Source organism: Microcaecilia unicolor, chromosome 3, assembly GCF_901765095.1.
Source record: "Microcaecilia unicolor chromosome 3, aMicUni1.1, whole genome shotgun sequence".
NCBI lineage: Eukaryota > Metazoa > Chordata > Amphibia > Gymnophiona > Siphonopidae > Microcaecilia > Microcaecilia unicolor.
The window spans coordinates 480,220,242-480,240,083 of NC_044033.1; the positions used below are offsets into that span (position 1 = coordinate 480,220,242).

A 19,842-nucleotide genomic window follows, 5' to 3' on the forward strand; every position below is an offset into this window, starting at 1 on the left:
GCCCGAATGCATGCTGAGAACATCACTTTCAGCCTGGGGCATATATTAGGAAGCTCCCGACTCTCTGCCAGTGCCTTTTCAACAGGTCGGCTTGCTGGGTCTGCTGTTGTGCTGCTGTCCTTGTTTCGGTAGTCTACAGCTTTTTTCCTGTTGTCTGTCCTCAGCCTTGTTTGAGCAGTGTCCAGCCTTTCTCCTGTTGTCCATCTTCAGCCTTGTTCCAGTATTCTCCAGCCTTGCTCCTCTTGTCCATCTCCAGTCTGTGCCTTTCATCTTGTTCCAGCCTGTGGCTGTTTATACATTTCCTGTTGTTCCTGGCTCCCGGACCTTTTAGTTCCTGCTTCTTCCGGCTTCTGACTCCATTAGGCCAGGCCCCAAGAGCACTTCTAAGAGTCACCTCCTGGTCTCTGTTCTGTTGGGGTGAGACTTGCTTGCCGCCAGTTGGGGCTTGCCTAGCCTTCAGGCCGGGTGGATAGCGTAAACTTAAAAGCAGCGTAAGGGCTCACCTACCTCGAGCGTGACAAGCAGATGTCCCTTGTTGTGGAGAAAACTTATTTGGAGACAAAGTGTACAAAATCCTTAGTGGTGTAGAAGGGTAAAAGTGAACTGGCTAGCCACAAATATTCATCAGATCGCCAGCTAAGTTTTGTGGTCAAACCGGACCACCTAAATAGCAGGTCTATCTTTGACCCATTTAAACTTAATAGAATATTGACTTGGTTGGTTATGTTTAAACCAGCAAAAAATAAACATGATATTTGATACTGGTCATGGAAAATGGTTCGGCATTAAATATCCGGGTACATCTCCGACCACAGGAGATATTATGTCTGTGTCATTACACTCCTACTCCTTCTCCATCTTAAAGGACTATGCCTCAGCGTTTACGTCTAAGGCAGCAGCAGGGTCAAAAATCCCAGACACCTTCTCATTCTAAACAGCAGCCCAATTTTTCACTCCTTCCTAGAGCACATTGCCACCGTACAGTTGTCTATGCCAAGTGATCTACCAGTCAGGGGGAGTCTTCAACAGTGGTGGCCTCTCATAACCTCCCACTGTTGTGTGCTATACAGCATCCAGCATGGCTATGCTCTGCTTTGGAAAAGAAGACCTCTCGACTATCCACCTTAAGAGTCTTGTTTCAGCTCCCTCCAAATAAAACTACTTTGAGAGAAGCTCTCGGCCCTCCTCTGGTAGAATGTAATAGAGATCAGTTCCTTCGCTATACTGGGTCAAGAGTTCTATTCCAGATGTTTTATAATACTAAAAAGGATGGGGGGGGAATAAATCCAGTTATCGATCTGCGAGACTTAAACAAGTTTCTGCTCAAAGAAAAATTCTTCATGGTTTCCCTAGGATCATTACTTCCCATGATACATCTCAACGATTGGCTTTCCTCTCTAGGTTTCAAAGAGTCATACATACACATACGTGTTCTCCCAGCTCACAGAAAGTTCCTCCGCTTCAGCTCTGGCACTCTCCAGTATCAGTACTAGGTTTTACCATTTGGCTTAGCTTCATCTCCTTGAGCCTTCATAAAGTGTTTGATAGTGATAGCAGCAGCACTTCACATTTGGAGCATTCACGTGCTCCACTATCTGGGCGACTGGTTAATCAAGGCAGACTCCCGAGTGTCTGCACCCACCTCTGTTCTGTCCACCATCAGCCCTCTAGATCTCCTCAGGTTGTGTTTATTTACTCCAAATCACATCTTCAACAGGTTCAGGTTCATAGGGGCTCTCCTTCATATTACTCAGGGCATGGCCTTCCTTCCCCAATAGAGAATAAACAAAATACTGAGTCTGGCCATGGACGCTTCCATGGTAGGTTGGGGTGCTCACCTCAATGTTCTCCACACACAAGTTTCTTTGTCCCCTCAGAAGAAATGACGACATATCCCCTGGAATTGGGCAGTCTGGAATGCCCAATTCGCGATTGCATTCTCGATCAGGTAATACTCGTTTGCATAGACAACCAGTTTGCAATGTATTACCTAAACAATCAAGGGGGAACAGGTTCATATCACCTCTGTCAGCAAGCCATACAGATGTGGACCTGGGCAGCTTCACGAAACATCTTTCTAAGAGCTGTTTACAATGCTGGAAAACAGAATTCTGTGGCAGACAAATTGAGCAGAGTCCTTCAGCCTCACGAATGGTCCCTCAGCATCTCTGTAGAATAATCTAGCATTGGGGGACCCTCAGCAATAGACTTGTTAATTTCTTCTAAGAACAGCAAGCTTACCCACTATTGTTCCAGGATTTATGCACCTAACTATACAACCTCAGATGCCTTCGTGATCCACGGCTTTTCACCTACCTGTCATAGGGAAAACTCTTCTCAAACTGCGTTGAGACCAAGGTACCATGATTCTAATTTCTCCCTACTAGCCTTGTCAAATCTGTTTCCCTCTCCTCCTAGAGTTATCGTCCAGAGTACCATTGAAGTTAGATCCTTTTCCAACCCTAATAACACAGAATGAAGGATGCCTCCTTCCTAACTCTCACTCTCTAACACTAACAGCTTGGTTCCTGATGACATAGATTTGTGTTCCTTAAATCTTCCTGATTTGTATGTAGGATACTCCTATCCTCCAGAAAACTACCTACACAAACATGTTACCATTTCAAGTGGAAGAGATTTTCCCTCTGGTGTTCAGCCAGAGCACTTGCCTCTCTTCCTACCCTTATGGAATAGTAACATAGTAGATGATGGCAGATAAAGTCCTGTATGATCTATCCAGTCTGCCCAAGAAGATAAACTAATTGTATGTGATCATTTATATGCATACTTCCTCCATCTTTCAAATTCTGGCCTCAAAACAAATTCAGTCAGAGTGCCTTCACTTCAAGGTTGATAATAAACCAGTTTCTGTTAATTCCCTCATAGTAAGATTCATGAAAGATTTATTTCATATCAAACCTCTTATCAAGCCATTGCCTGTGGTTTGGTATCTGTGTCATCCTCTCAGCTCTCATGATACCTCCTTTTGAGCCACTTTGTTCTGTTTTCTGAAGTTCCTTACGTATAAAGTAGTATTCTTAATAGTTCTTCTACCAGAAGAGTAAGCGAACATTACATCGGGTTTTACCACAATGGGGCTATACTCTGAACCCACCTGAAATTCCTCCCTGAAGTGGACTTGGAGTCCACCCCTATCAGTCCATTGTACTTCCTGTCTTCTACTTTCATCCTGTAACAGCAGCACTGCATACCTTAGACTGCAAAAATGCTCTAGCATATTATCTGGAGCAGAAGTCCGCTCAGCTTTTTGTATCCTTTGACCCTAACAGATTAGGGATATCCATCACGGAACGTTCTATCTCTACTTGGTGACAGCATACAGATGTACACAGTGAATGTATAATAATGGAATAACTTTTAATAGATAGAGTAATAATTTATTATAAATCATAATCAGTGTGTCCTTTTGAGGGACTGAATTAGGTTGAAACCTAGTTTGGGGGGTGTGGAGGCACCCCACTCTCATGAACTGCAGTTTCTATTTATCTATTTACTTATGTATTTATGACATTTAGAAACCAGATTAAATATGAATTAGGTTCAAACCTAGCTTGGGGATGTGGGGTGAGGGGTTTCATTGCCCCCCCCCCCCCCCCCCCCACATAAACTGCATGTCTGGAAGGGGAAAGGGATGTGTAAATAATGTTGTGGAGGGAGGGTGAGGGGGTACTGGACCCCCAAACAATGTAGGAGAGAAAAAGGAGGAAGATTATTTAAGCACATAAGTATTTCCATACTGGGACAGGCCAAAGGTCCATGAAGCCCAGCATCGTGTTTCCAACAGTGGCCAATCCAGGTCATAAATACCTGGCAAGATCCCAAATAAATACAAAACATTTTATGCTGCTTATCCCAGAAATAAGCAGTAGATTTTCCCCAAGTCCATTTTAATAATGGTTTATGGACTTTTCCTTTAGGAAGCTGTCCAAACCTTTTTTAAACCCCGCTAAGCTAACCGCCTTTACCACATTCTCTGGCAACGAATTCTAGAGTTTACTTACACATTGAGTGAAGAAAACATTTCTCTGATTCATTTTAAATGTACTACTTTGTAGCTTCATTGCATGCCCCCCTAGTCTTAGTATTTTTGGAAAGAGTAAACAGACACTTCACATCTACCCGTTCCACTCCACTCATAATTTTATAGACCTCTATCATATCTCCCATCAGCCGTCTTTTCTCCAAGCCGAAGAGCCCTAGCTGCTTTAGCCTTTCCTCATAGGGAAGTCGTCCCATCTGATTTATCATTTTTGTCGCCCTTCTCTACACCTTTTCTAATTCCACTATATCTTTTTTGAGATGCTCCTCACCCGTTCCCTCGGGACGAGTTGAGCCTTCCTTAGGGGGTTGAGAGCTACCTTCTCTGGTGAGCAGGGTATACCTGGTGGCACCAGGTCCCTCCCTTCCTGTCCCCACTGCCCTTTTGGGACCCCTTCTGCAGCCACACAAGGATTAGTGCCTTGTTAAAAAAAAAAACTAAAAAAACCTCCAGTGCTGTCAGGCAGCAGGATTTCGTTCCTGCTGGTGGAGGTGGTGAGTGTGTGGGGAAGGGGTCTGCGGGGTCCTATGGCGGCTCCCTCCGAGATGGTGAAGCACTGCTCCTGGAGTTTGTTTGCCCTCGGGAGGCCCTGGATGGTGAACATCCGGCTGACGTCGGGAGCCGCACGGAGCATGTGGAACGCTCGGCTTCAGAGTCGGCGGCCTCCTACAGCGCTGCTGTGGTGGTTTCGGGGAGGAGGATTTTGGCGCCATTTCTGCCCGAGAACTTAAGGGGCTTTGTTGGCTGCTGCCCTTCTCAGCCCAGCAGTGCGCGCGTCAGCGGATGCTGTTTTTCTGTCTGGCCAGGATTCAGGAGTGGGCAGGGGAGCTCTGTCTCTCGGAGCTTCAGCACGCCTTCATTCGTGCCAGGTCCCTCCGGGGCAGTCCTCTCCCGGTGCCATTTTGGTTTTGCCTCATGCTTCATTCGCACCTGTGCCTGTCTCTGAAGTGGAGACAGAGGTGCTGCAGGCAGGGGAAAGGTATTTTAGAACGGAAGACCCCCTTTCCCCTGAAGTTATTCTTTTGTTATACAAAGCCTTCCTCCTTAAGCACTCGGTAGGCAGTCCGCTAAGGCAGCTCTTGAGGCCCCCTCGGGGGAGGTGGCCTGTGTCACCCCTTACTGCCTAAGCGGCCGCATCTGGAACCACAGACCTACAAGCGGTGTCGGTGGTCTCGGAGGCGGATGATGGTCAGTTATCATCTGTTTCTCGGTAGGCCAGGTCTGATATGTTTGAGGAGGACGAGCTAACTCCAAAGAGTGGAGATGATCCTACAGCAGTGTGGCTTTTTCGCCAGGAGGAACTTTCAGCCCTTATTGTGCAGGATTTGGAGGTTTTAAACATCTCTCTTCAGGGTAGCTATCCCTTGACCGCAGTGACTCCTTCCATAATGTCGGGGACCAAGAGACCCACCAGAAACTTCCATATCCAAGAGGCGATGAAGGCCCTTATTGTGGCACAATGGGACACGCTGGAGGCAGGTTTGTGGGTGGTGAGAGCCATGGCACACTTTTATGTACTCCCGGAGGGGGAATTGGAGACTTTGTGTCTTCCCACAGTGGATTCTTTAATTACTGCAGTTACTAAGAAGACCACTTTAACCATGGAGGGCGGTACAGCCCTCAAAGATCCTCAGGACAGGAAATTAGAGTCTTGTCTAAAGTTGTCCTTTGAGGTGGCGGCGCTGGCGCTTCAGATTTCTGTTTGTGGTTCGTATGCGGCCAGAACGTGTCTTTTGTGGGTACAGAAGGCGACGTCCATGGAAGAGATGGTTGAGGCTTTGCCATCTCTTGAGGTGGGTCCCATTTACCTGGTGGATTTCCTCTACGATCTACTACGGGCCTTGGCGAAGGAAGTCCCCCTCGCAGTCTCAGCACGCTGTTGGTTATGGCTGCATCATTGGTCAGCTGATATGGCTTCTAAGTCTCAGTTGATGCGTTTACCTTTCAAAGGTATGTATCTGTTTGGTGAGGAGTTGGACAAGATTGTCAAGGCCTGGGAGACTCCAAGGGGCATCGTTTGCCCGAAGATAAACCGAAGTCTGGTCCTCGGGCTGGAGCTGCATGCTCTCATTTTAGAGAGGCTCGCTATTATCGGCCGGGTAGGTTGGGTTCTTTTGGGAAACCGCGTTTTTCCCAAAAGCAACAGCTATTTCATGGGGATCGTCGCTCAGGTGGTGTTTCCTCGAGAGCAGCACCTGGACCCCACGTGCAAGGGTGGGGCCCTGGCCTATCTCCAAGCTTTGATAGGACAGCTGTCCTTGTTTCTGGGAGAGTGCGCCAGGGTAACTTCAAACGAATGGGTTCTGGAAGTGGTGCGAGATGGATACAAGTTGGAATTCTTTTGACCGCTCGCAGAGTCTTTCGTGGACTCTCCTTACAAAGCACCGCACAAGATTGCAGTGGTCAAAGAGACTCTCCCAGGGTTGCTCACCCTTGGGTTATGGTTCCCGTGCCAGTACAGGAATGTTTTTTGGGTCGTTTTTCCATTTACTTTGTGGTGCCCAAAAAAGGCGGATTCTATCGGCCTGTGCTCGATCTGAAAGGGGTAAACATGACCCTGCGAGTGCGTCACTTTCGCATGGAAATGCCCCATTCCGTTGTGGAACAGTTCAGCCGGGGGAGTTCTTGACCTCCCTAGATCTCAAGGAGGCTTACTTGCACATTCCCATTTGGCCCCCTCATCACCAGTTTCTCCATTTTGTGGTCTTGGGTCAACACTTTCATTTTTGGACCTTGCCTTTCAGTCTAGCGACAGCTCCAAGAACTTTTTCCAAGGTCATGGTGGTTGTAGCGGCCTTTCTTCAGAAGGAAGGGGTGCGGGTGCACCCTTACTTAGACAGTTGGCTGATCCAGGCCCCTTCCTATCTGGAGTGCATGCAAGCGACGGAGAAAGTGGTCGGTCTACGCTCTTTGGGCTGGATAGTCAACTTGGAGAAGTCACCTGCTGCCTTCGTAATCCTTGGAATATCTGGGAGTGCTGTTCGATACTCGGACAGGAGCAGTGTTTCTGCCAGAGTCCTGGAAGTAAAAGCTTCAGGCTCAAATACAGAATCTGTTGCAGATGCAGGCTCCTAGGACCTGGGATTATGTACAGGTCTTGGGCTCCATGGCAGCCACGTTGGACATGGTACCGTGGGCTCAGAGTCATATGCGGCCCCTTCAGAGTTCTCTTCTCCATCGATTGCCCCCCCTCTTGGAGGAGTATTCAGTGCGGCTCCCCTGGGCTCCGGGTGTCCGAATGGCCATTCGTTGGTGGCTGCGCCCGAGCAATCTAAGTCGGGGGCTGCCCCTAGCGATTCCAGATTGGATTGTGGTGACAATGGATGCCAGTCTGGCGGGCTGGGGAGATCATTGTCTGGGTCAGACAGCACAGGGAGCTTGGTCTCAGGCGGAGGCCTCCTGGTCAATTTATTGGCTTGAGGTACGGGTGATCAAGGTGGCAGTGCGGGGTTTTTACCCTCTGATGAAGGGCAAGCCGGTCCGTGTCCTCTCAGACAATGCGACGGTGGTAGCCTATGTCAACCGTCAGGGGTGCACCAAGAGTGCCTCCCTAACCAAGGAAGCGGCTCTTCTCTGCCTCTGGGCGGAACGCAGCATTCCCCTGCTCTCGACAGCTCATATAGCCAGGTCACTGAACATCGAGGCGGACTTTCTGAGTTGCCACTTGTTGGATTCGTGGGAGTGGGAGCTCTCTGATCAAGTCTTTTCGCAGATTACGGATTGGTGGGGAGTTCCGGCGATGGACCTCATGGCATTAGGGTGCAATGCGAAAGTCCCACAGTTTTTCAGCAGAGGCAGGGATCCCCAGTCCAGGGGGATCAATGTGCTGCTACAGCCTTGACCTCGGTCCCATCTCCTTTATATGTTCCCATCGTGGCACATGGTGGGCAGAGTAACGGGACGCATTGCTTGGCACCCGGGACGGGTGATTTTGCTGGCTTAAGATTGGCCCCACCGTCCGTGGTACGTGAATTTGGTTTGTCTGCAGGTCACCAGTCTGCTGCATGTGCAGGTAAGTCGAGGGTTGCTACATCAGGGCCCAATTGTCAAGAAGGATCCCTCCCCCTTTGGTGTTACGGCCTGGCTCTTGAGCGGGCGCGCTTAAGAAAGAAAGGGTATCCGTACAGAGTGATTACCACTATGTTGCAAGCCAGGAAGCGTTCCACTTCTACAGCTTACGCTCAAGTTTAGCGGACCTTTCTCCTGGGTCAGCCTGTCTTTGGTTTCTTTGAAGGTACAGGTGGCGGCATTGGTGTGTTTTTGGGGGCGTCTTCAAGGTTCCTTTCTTCTCACCCAGACATTGTTCGTTGTTCTGCGGGGAGTGAATCATCTGCGACCACCGCTCAGGCTGGTCTTGCCCTCTTGGAACCTGAATTTGGTGCTGCGAGCCTTTCAGCGGCCTCCCTTTGAGCCTCTGTCTTGGTTATCGTTAAAGGATCTCGCGTTGAGTCCGTGTTCCTAGTAGCTATAGCTTCGGCCTGGAGGGTCTCCGAGTTGCATGCCCTGTCTTGTAGGGATCCCTTTCTGCAGTTTACTGAGGCGGGGGTTTCTCTACGAATGATTCCTTCGTTCTAACCCAAGATTGTGTCTCGCTTTCATGTGAATCAACAGATCCACCTTTCGGCCTTTTGTAAGGAGGCTTATCCCTCGGATTTCCGGGCAAGAAGGGTCAACAGGCTTCTAAGGCCACAGTGGCCCGTTGGTTGTGGGAGGCTATTGCTTCCGCGTACATTTCTTCCGGGAAAGATCCGCTGCTTCACTTTCAGGCTCATTCGACTAGGGTGCTAGCGACTTTATTGGTGGAATCACATCTGGCCTCTTTGGAGGAGATTTGCAGATTGGCGACATGGTAGTCGGTCTATACATTTTCAAAATTATCGTCCGGATGTGGCGGCTAGGGCGGACACTGCGTTTCAGGCGTCTGTCATAGCACCTAGAATCTCGGGGCCCTGCCCTGAGTAATGACTGCCTAGGTACATACCACCAGTCTCTGGATTGATCTGTGGGATGCTATGGAAGGTAAAATTAGTTCTTACCTGATAATTTTCTTTCCATTAGTCCTGACAGATCGATCCAGAGGCCCCACCCTGTGCATTGATGTTGTGTTCTTGTTTCCCGCTTTGGCAGTTGTAGGGTTTCATTCAATCCAGTGGGGTCAGGAGAATGGCCCTGGGATCGTGGTTTGTTGGGCCACATGGCTATGGTAGCGACAATACTGAGGTTTGGGTGGCTGCGTATGACCACATATAGTGAGCCTCAGAAGTTCTCTCTATCTCCACCTGCTGGCAGAGGTACATCCCACCAGTCTCTGGATTGATCTTTTGGGACTAATGGAAAGAAAATTATCAGGTAAGAATTAATTTTATCCTAGAGGTTCTGGATTTGAGCTTTCTATCTAAGAGCCTAAATTTGGCTTCCAGAACCTCTCTCCCACATTTTCCTATGTCATTGTTACCCACATATACCAAGACAGCTGGCTCCTCCCCAGCACTCTCTGAAATTCTATGTAGGATAAGCAGCCTGCAAAACCTTTTTACTACTTAAGTCAACTCCACCCTCTGGCCCTTTTTTTCCACCAGGCTCACTACTTACTTAGTTACCTAAAAGTCATTTATTTTGTGATCCTGGTAGCTAGTGAATCCTTCATGTTGGAATATTTATTATGCCTGCTTGTCCTTGGAGAAAGCTAAGTTACTTACCTATAGCAAGTGTTCTCTGAGGACAGCAGGCATATATTCTCACATATCGTCCACTTCTACTTGGAGTTGTTGTCTTAGCTTTACTGTACTGCTGGTCCTGTGTTTCCATGTTAGGCAGGAAGGCACCCATGCATGCATGGTATGGGCACTGCCTCAAGGACTTAAAATGACAGTGCACTTGGCAATGTCTGCACTGATTTCTGCCAAACTAAATTTCCCCAGAAATACGTCGTACTTTTAGCTGGTATTAACAGATTTCTGTGAAAACTGGCACTTACTTTATTTGCATTCAAGGGTATAGTTTCACTTGGGCCGGTCTACCCAGTTGTCCTCATTGAAGATAGTTTGATAAGGGAGTGCCTACATAGGTACTAATTTATAAAGACACATAAGCACCTATAAAATACTAGCAAAGGTAGAAGAAATGGTGCATATATTAGAGGCATAAATATTTATACTTGCCCTTGTACAGGTGATCCCCTGTTGGACCTGCCCTTGCCAGCACCATCAGCCAGTAATACTCCTGCCATTCTGCGCCAAAAAACCCCTCAAAATTTTGCATACAAAATGTACAAATTCTGCAGAATTCTGTGCACAAAAGTTGCAAATTCTGCAAGTTTGTCAGAATTTAACCAATATTAGAGCCCCCCGTACACAGGTCTACAGTTGTACTAAACCAAAATCCAAATATGCAGTAAGACCAGTGTATAATAAGATAAATCTATACTAATGCTCAAGACTACTGGTTATTGACAAGCTAATCCAAAGACTAGAGCTCATTCAATTATTTGAAATTTTTTTGAAAAGATCCCTCAGAAACCACTCTGATTAAAATCCTGGGTTTTGATAACTGGCATTGATTTAAGCCGTTGATCCGTTTCTGTCATGGGGATCAAAACTCCTTGTTTCTTTACATTTATATGTGCAAACATTTAAGGTGCTTCAAAATCTCTATGTGCAAACAGGCTACAAGTATCAAAGTGCCAATTTGATAAAGCTACAGCACTCAACTTTTGTGTTCATGTTGTTTAATTGCAATATTGGATCCTGCAGACGTCTATCATACTCCATTGCTCAAAATAAATCTTCTGTTTTATATATCTGGTCTTGCAAATGGAATTGTGTCTGCAACTTAATTTTTACTCATTCATTTTAATCAGTAAAAAACTTGCCAATCAATCATACTATTTAGCCCTGCAGGTTCCAATATTATAGCCCCCCCCCCCCCATACATAGATACATCTATAGTTTTCCCAGCCCCCTCCCAGCACCCATGGCATCCATATTTTTTCTAGCCCCCTTCCACCTACCCACACCTTTTTATTACACCCCCTCCCACACACCCACAGCATCCACTTTTTTTTACGGCCTCTCCCTCCACATTTTTTTATAAACCATCTACATACCCACAGCATTCTCCCCCCCCCTTTTTTTATAGGTCCCTCCCTGCCTGCACCCACAGGCCATCAATATGTTTTTTTTTTCAGCCTGCCCCCTCACTCATCCGTGAAGTAGGGGCTGCATGAGAGTATCCACTCTTTCTTGCCCGGCCCATTGCTGCTGCGCTCTGGCTCATGTTGCTGCTTTTTCCAAATGGCTGCTGAGACTTCCTGTGGCAATCTCACTAGATCACTGCTTGAAGTCTCAGCTGCCAATTTGAAAAAGCAGTGGTAAGAGCCAGAGAGCGGCAGCAGTGAGTATGAAAGAGTAGGGCTCTTTCCTTCCCCCGAAGAGATCACTAGACCACCAGGTAGGCCTGGAAGAGCGGTAGGTGAGTCAGCCTGCCTTCCTGCCTTTGCCACAGGCTGTGGAGAGCCCACTGAGGTTTGGGGGGAAGGGGGAGGAGGCCATCCAGCCTCAGAGCAAGGATTCTGCACGTCTGCGGGATTCTGTGCAAATTCTGCACTGCGCAGACACACAGAATTCCTTCAGAAGTACAATATGGCGTCCCTAGTGAAAATATGACCTATAATGTGGTGGTACCTTGAGACTACTGCTAGGAATCTCATATTGGCTGATTGTGTCAGCAAAAGCAGGAGTGACTGAGGATTGTTCCTGCCTGGAGACCCACTAGACCACCAGGATTGTGCTTCTAGACCCACACGTGTGTCAGGGTAGAGGTCCTTTGGAGAGTTGGGCTTCTGATCAGGGGGGTGGGGATGGTGATGGGGGGGGGGGGTGTTAGTCTTGATTGGGATGATGATTTGGGGAGGGGGGAGTTTGTCTTTTTAAAATTCAGCCTGGGAACTATCTGCTAAAACTTCTGCGATAGCTGTTATCAAGGACAATAACTTCCAAAAAAGAAAAATTGAATATATGGAAAATCAATTGAGAAGGAGTAATCTACGATTTTTGAATTTCCCTAAGTCTCCTCTTGTTCCTGCTAAAGAAATGTTAAAGAAATATTTTGTTGAAGTTCTGGGTTTACCCTCAGAAAATTTTCCTCCATTAACTAAAGTGCAGTATATTTCTGGAGCTGGAACGGGAAGACCTCGTCAAACTAATCAACCTGGTTTAAATTTAACGGAATTCCTCGAGAGCTCTTTGGAAGTTATTACTGAAAGGATAACGTTGCTACTGTCATTTGCTCTAGAGCTGGACCGAAATAATGTATTTAGACTTTTTTTCGCCACATCAATACTCCTTTCCTTGGGTCTAAGATACAAGTTTTCCCTGATCTCTCTAGAGATACTCAAAAACGAAGAAAAGACTTCTTAGCGATGAAGGGAAGGGTCCTTCATTTGGGAGGGACCTTTATACTTAAGTTCCCCTGTAAATGTTATATTTCTTTGGAATCTAACAATTATATATTCTTTGATCCGGGAAAGCTGTTAGAATTTATTGTCAGTAAAGAGTAACTTGGCATTACCCCTGGCTTATACGCTAAATCGGCTGCGCTAACTCTAATCCCTTCCATCCCTTAGAAAATGTTTTCCTACACAAATGTAACTGTGTTATAAATGTTCTAAGTTCCTAGTTCTTGGATCCTCTTAATGTGGACTAACTGATATTTACTTTATAGTGCCTGGATAAAAATATTACTTTTCATTTCATTATATTTTTCTGTATATTCTATGATTTATGTATTTTGCATAAATGTAAAGTTTAAAATTTATTAAAAAAAAAAAAATTCAGCCTGGGAGCATTGGGCTATGGCATTGAGGCCCCATGCTCCCAGGTGGTAAAGGAGTTATTTTACTGGCTATAAGGTGACTTGTGCTGTGCACCAACTGTTCATCACTAGCTGAGTGGTTGAATTTAAATAGCAATGAGCTGCTTTACATACATTTGCATGATTTGCATCTCATTATGATTGACCTTTCATGACTTAGAGTGCTACACTTGGGCATGACAGCCTGTATTAGTGCCCTTTTAAGTCATGTTAAGGGGCAAATAACATAGGTTATTGCCCTAATACAACTTGATAGCTTCCCCCTTAATGTTTTGTTTATTTTTGATCTAACTCACACCTCTTCATTGGTACCTCCAAGGCAATTTTCATTCATGTAGAGCAACTTGTGTACACTGTTGTCATAATTAAGTTTAACAGCTTGTTTTGTTTTTCAGGCTCATTTTCTTGATGCCATTAATCGTATATCAGTTAGTGATGTGTTTAACTCTCCAAACATGACTTACATCCAGATTAAAAAATCAAGCCAAGATATTAAGGTAATAGATGTGATGCTATATATATTAGCTGGTGGTAGAAGGATGAACAAGATTTAGAAGGAATTCTGCCTTAAGGGAATAAGGCATATTGTTTTCCAAATGAGGTGCATGTATGGGTAAGAATATGCATTATTTGTCCTTAAAGCATGAATTCTTACCACAGTACCCATCAAAATGCATACAGAGCAGCTCATATTATGCAAAATGTTTAATGCAGCTTGCATTTACCTCACAACTGTGTTATTTATGGAAAACAATACATCTTAAAGTGGTTTCTACATTATTAAAGGAAATCAATAGAAATCAAACAAAATAAAACATGGAAAAGAAAATAAGATGATACCTTTTGTATTGGATATAACTAATACATTTCTTGATTAGCTTTCGAAGGTTACCCTTCTTCGTCAGATCGGAAATAGGCAAATGTGGTAGATGACAGTATATATAAGTGAAACATCTAAGCATTTCATTGACAGTCTAACAGAGTGGGGGTGGGTAGGAGGTATGCATGGGAACATCAAAGCATTTCAGTGATAGTCTAACAGGATGGGGGTGGGTAGGTGAGAGGAGGGTGATAAACAGAGAAATACAACTTTATGGTTTATAATGGGCTAGAAAACCCTGTAGCAACACAAAATTACATTTACCACATAAAGTACTAACTTGCTATACTGAGATGCTACAGGTTAGTGACTCGCATTGTAAATTTTGATGGACTAAAACTTTGTAACTATCCTTCCTAACTGAAAACAGGGTTTTTTTTTTTTATCAAATGTTAATAAACCATAATAAGTTCTAATTTTTAATTGTTCTGTGGAAAAGTTCCAGAGTTGGACTTACTTATAGCTTTATGTTGGTGTTTTATATATGAGGTAACCTACCACTGTTTTTAAATATTGGAAGGTAGGCAATGTAATGCAATATTTAAGTGTTCAATGATAATCCAAATAGCAACAGACCAGTGAATCCGATGTCCATGCCAGAGTAGAAGATATACATAGTAACATAGTAGATGACGGCAGAAAAAGACCTGCACGGTCCATCCAGTCTGCCCAACAAGATAAACTCATATGTGCTACTTTTTGTGTATACCTTACCTTGATTTGTATCTGCCATTTTCAGGGCACAGACCGTAGAAATCTGCCCAGCACTAGCCCCGCTTCCCAACCACCAGCCCCGCCTCCCACCACTGGCTCTGCCACCCAATCTCGGCTAAGCTTCTGAGGATCCATTCCTTCTGAACAGGATTCCTTTATGTTTATCCCACGCATGTTTGAATTCCGTTAAGGGCCCGAGCTGGCGGTAAGTTTCCAGCGTTAAGGGCAAAATTTGTTTCTGCGCTGTTCTCTAAACACTGGGAGGGAATACCAAATTACCTCATTAACATCCATTTGAGTACTTTTAAATACAATTTGTGTCATATTTAGCATGCACATTGTTTCCTGCGCTAGAACATTCTGAACATTATATGTTCTAGTCTGATGCTAATTGTCTCTAATGCTGGCATAAGGTTTTGAGCAGCCATTTGGAGAGATAGTTCTAGCCCATTTTCTCTACAGGTAGGCTTCTAGTCTTGTTAACTCTCAAGGCAGCGGTATCAAAGGGGCATGGCTGCCAGCCTTTGCAAGGGAGCAGGTTGTATATTGGAAGCCTGCAAACAGAAAAAGAGAGAGAGCCTGGTGTATAAATGAGAAGCCTGTCATGAGAAGGCTGGAAGCAGGCTGTTCCCTTGGAGCTGCAGGGTGCTCATCCCAGGGAAAGGAGGAGACTGTGAAGTTAGGCCATTTGGGGGGAGTAAAGTTAGAGCTATACAGAGAGTGAAGCATTTAGAAATTCAGCATGCTGTCTGAGAAGGGAAAGACTGTACAGGAAAAGTATGGCCCTGGTAGAAGGAAATCTAAATACCTTAAGATAAGGAAAGTTGGTTTATTCGTTTGGAAGCAAAGCCAAGTAGGTTGCCCTAAGCAGGGGGAGACTGGAGGAAAGGCCCAGACAATGGGGAAAGAGGGTTTGCATCCAGGAAAGGAAAAATAATATGAAGTGATGGTTAAAATGTGATGGCTCAAGGAAAGGCGAAGTATTTGCTTGGGCTGGAGGAGCCTCCTAGAACAGGCAGGAAGTTCTAAGAAGTAGAAAGCTCTGGTTATAGAGTAGATCTCCATAGCTAAGCAGGATTGGCCCTTGCTGATGCTTGGAAGGGAGACCATGTGGAAATACCGTAAGGCAAGTAAACAAGGGTAAGCTAGGGTGAGGGTATGGCAGTCCTTGTGTTAAACCCCCAGTGAGAGGGAGGTTGTATGAAACCACTAAAACAGAAGCAAAGGACTAGGCACAGAGTTTTAAGCAGTAGTTTTAGCATCTAGAGAGGACATATTAGTCCCTGTGTTATAAGCTCGATACAGTGGAAAACTTGGAATGGAATGTGCTGAGTTTGGGGAAGCTTTCTGGGAGTGGAGTTCTTTCTCTATAAAAAGGCTCATTAGAAACCTCTGCTATTTAGTTTGTTTGTGGTTGTTATGTAAGATAAAAGCTGGTATTCTGAACAAGAGAAAAGCTTGTTTATTCAAAGGCACAGTTTTTTGTTCTCCTTAGGTATTTTTTTAGCAGGTCTTCTATTGTAGTATTAAGGGATTCTGCATTAGAAGGGTTGGCTTAGGTGGAACTGGGGGGGACAAGGCGCAGTAGAAACAGGGCAGTGCTATTCTCAATATTAAGCTACTGATCTAGGTACAGCGGAGCAGAAGCATTTTGCCTGCCATGGAGATGGATAGCAGCCACTAGGGTTACTCTAGTGGTGACAGTAGTTAAGCTGTATAATTTTTACAAGTAGAGAAGACTTGCAGTGAAATACAGAGAAATAATAATGAAGAAACAAAATACGTCAAAGTAAATGATATACTATCCAGCTTATTTTCGAAAGAGAAAGACGCCCATATTTCGACCCAAATCGGGAGATGGGTGTCTTTCTCCCGTGGGCGCCCAAATCGGTATAATCGAAAGCTGATTTTGGGCGTCTTCAACTGCAATCTGTCGCGGAAACGGCCAAAGTTGATGGGGGCGTGTCATAGGCGTGGTGAAGGCAGGACTGGGGTGTGTTTATTGGCCGAGGAGAGATGGGCGTCCTCGGCCGATAATTGAAAAAAGAAAGGCGTTTTAGCGCGAATTTGGGTCACTTTTTTTGCACCCTTTTTTTCACGAACAAGTCCCAAAAAATTGCCCTAAATGATCAGATGACCACCGGAGGGAATCGGGAATGACCACCCATGACTCCCCCAGTGGTCACTAACCCCCTCCCACCCAAAAAAAACAACTTTAAAAACTTTTTTTTTCCAGCCTGTATGCCAGCCTCAAATGTCATACCCAGCTCCATCACAGCAGTATGCAGGTCCCTGGAGCAGTTGTTAGTAGGTGCAGTGGACTTCAGCCAGGTGGACCCAGGCCCATCCCCCCCTACCTGTCACACTTGTGGTGATAAATGGGAGCGCTCCAAACCGCCCATAAAACCCACTGTACCCACATGTAGGTGCCCCCCTTCAGCCATAAGTGCTATGGTAATGGTGTAGAGTTCTGGGGAGTGGGTTTTAGGGGGGATTTGGGGGGCTCAGCATCCAAGGGAAGGGAGCTATGGACTTCAAAGGTAGTTAACTTTTTTTTTAATTGTTACAAGTGCCCCCTAGGATGCCTGGTTGGTGTCTTGGCATGTGAGGGGGACCAGTGCACTATGAATCCTGTCCCCTCCCATGACCAAATGCTTTGGATTTGTTCATTTTTGAGCTGGGCACCTTCGGTTTCCATTATCGCTGAAAACCGATAGCGCCCAGCTCAAATCCACACAAATCCGATGCATTTGCCTGGCACAAACCGTATTATCGGAAAAAAGATGGACGCCCATTTTTTTTCAAAAATACGGTTTGTCCCGCCCCTTCATGTACCCGTTCTCGAAGATAGACGCCCATGGAGATGGGCGTTCGCGTTCAATTATGCCCCTCTATACTCTTCCTTATACTACTATTTGAAAGTCAGATAAGGGGGTTTAAGTAAAATTAAGGAGATTACGTTACTTGAAATATCAAGAGGAAATTGGCCTGACCCGCATGTTCCCACAAATTCTAATTCTTAACCTATATCAGTTGTTCCCATCAGTCCACTGGATAGCTTTTTCATGTCCAAAAAAGTTCGTAGTTGATTTGGTTCAAAGAAAACTTACTTATTTCCCAGGAAATGTATCAAGCATTTACATGAATATGCTAACTGAAAAGTTGCTCCTAAAGCTCTTGTTTCCTCTCTGAGTCAGAAACTGCTTCCTTCTCTCTTGTCACTTTTGCCACATCTGGATAAATCCATACTTTTTGTCCACAGAATGGTATAGATGAATTTTTAAAGTATAGTCCATCACTGAGTTCAGATCTTGTTCAAATACAAGTGAAACAATTAATGTCCTACAAGTAAGTACTTCAGTCAATGAATCTTTTAGAAAAGCTGATAAATCATGAACACCTAGTTCATCTCTTTGTATTTGAGGTAAGTTCCCAAGATTTACAGGTTCTCCTCCTTTTTGAACAGAAGATGGTAAATAAATTTTATTACATGGGGTAATAGCTGATGAAGGAATCTTCAAAATTTCAAGTAAATCGTTTTTTAAAAAATCGTGCGGTGTTATACCTGCCGATCTAGGGAAATTCAATATTCTCAATGTAAGTCGCCTATTGTGATTCTCCATTTGTTCTATTTTTCGATATGTTACTAGCTTATCTTTTACCAAAACATCCATAGTAAACTTTATATTATTAACTTCTTTTTCTGTCTGTAAAACCTGATTTGTCGTTTTGGTTTTTAGCTCCAGAGTATCTATTTTACTCACAATTAGCGTTGTTTCTTGGGTCGACTTAGTAACTGCTACTGTTAGTTCCTGGATTGCTTTCCATATGGCACCCAATGTAGCCTCCACGGGAGATTCATACTCCAAGTTAGTGAACTCTGTGGGTTAGAGGCTGCACCGTCGATCTGGGCCCTGCTGTAAACGCACTCCGTCTCAGCTAGGGTCTCCATGTCGCCTCTAGACCTCGCAGGACATGTAGGTGGATTTAGTTCTGGCGAGGATAAAGTTATTTCTTGGCCCTGGAGTGCTGGCGTTCCTCCACCAGCACTCTGCCCGGGACTCATCAAGCCTGTTGTCTGTGGGCTGCTCGTCACATAGCAGTCTAAAGTTTGCTGGATGGGGGACAAAGTTCTGGCCATCGACGGTTGGCCTTTTGCCGTTCCCTTTCTCTTCGTGTGTGGCATCGAGAAGCAGAAAATGTAAGTGGAAAACTCCAGGAAACTGCAGAGCTGCTTAGCATGCGAGCTTCAGGTCGCCATCTTCTAAGCTGTATAATGTTATTGAAAGATGCAGTTAAGGTTCTGATGTCAGAAGAAGGATCTTGGACCTTTTGGTCTGACTTCATGAAAGTTTGAACAGCATGTTGTAATTGTGTTATAAATGTTGTAACGGAAGACGTGTATATATATGTTTATATCATTACAAGTCCTTTTATAAATGCTCATCTTAAGACTTGCATGTTGACTAAAATAACTCTTCAGTCTGTATCCAGTTGTCTTTTCTCAGTCAGGAAATAATTAGGAGCAGGCACATTAGTAACATCCTTTTTATAGAAGTCCAGTTGTGCTACTCTAATTGGACAGTTCACAGTGATGAAGGTCATTAGTTTTAAATTGGAACATCCTTTTTATCCAGATAAGAGCAGTCCAGACAAGTGGGTTATGTCCATCTACCAGTGGATGGAAACAGAGAAAAAAAAAGTAGTTTCAGATGATTCACCCTTTAAGAGTATTGTGCAGCATAGAATATTCAGTATTTTTCTCTGTCTCCAATGGTCTGGTGGGTGGACTGTACAGCTTCTTGGTACTTTACTGCCTGCTCCTGACCCACTATTCTTGGTTGAGCAGGGGGTTAATGCTGGATGGACTTTGCTCATCTTCTCCCATAAAGACTCTGATTGAGCTGGGATGAAACTTGGTGGTGCAGAGTCCCTTATCCCCCAGCTAGGGAAACCCGTGATGGTGTGTGTTTCTCTCACCTCTAAGCTCATTCACTGTATTGCAGTTATAAGGAGTCATGCATTGCATCCTTGGGGGTGGCCTCAGACGCAGCATACACCTATATCACTATACCACACTTGCCTGTATCAGCTGCTAAATCTGCCTGTATGATTCCAGCTGCTACAGCCACATCTATGGCAATGCCTAATGCATCAGCTTATAGGGTCAAGGCCGGTCTTAGCAAGTGCGAGGCCCTGTGCAGACCAATTTGTTGGGGCCCCATCCTAGCCCTGCCCACCTAGCTCCACCCATCCTAGCCCTGCCCCCACCCTGGCTCCACCCCATTGATAAGATTATTCAGTTTGTAGAAACATT

At 45.1% G+C, this 19,842-nt stretch overlaps 1 protein-coding gene across 1 annotated transcript in view; it reads left to right on the forward strand.

The window, feature by feature from the left end:
• The window catches only part of CD109 (CD109 molecule), a 538,537-nt gene that overhangs the window by 182,183 nt on the left and 336,512 nt on the right, over positions 1-19,842 (forward strand). The window contains exon 12 of the mRNA XM_030199046.1: positions 13,327-13,428. Coding sequence (XP_030054906.1) covers positions 13,327-13,428 — 102 coding nt within the window. The remainder of the gene's footprint in view (positions 1-13,326; positions 13,429-19,842) is intronic.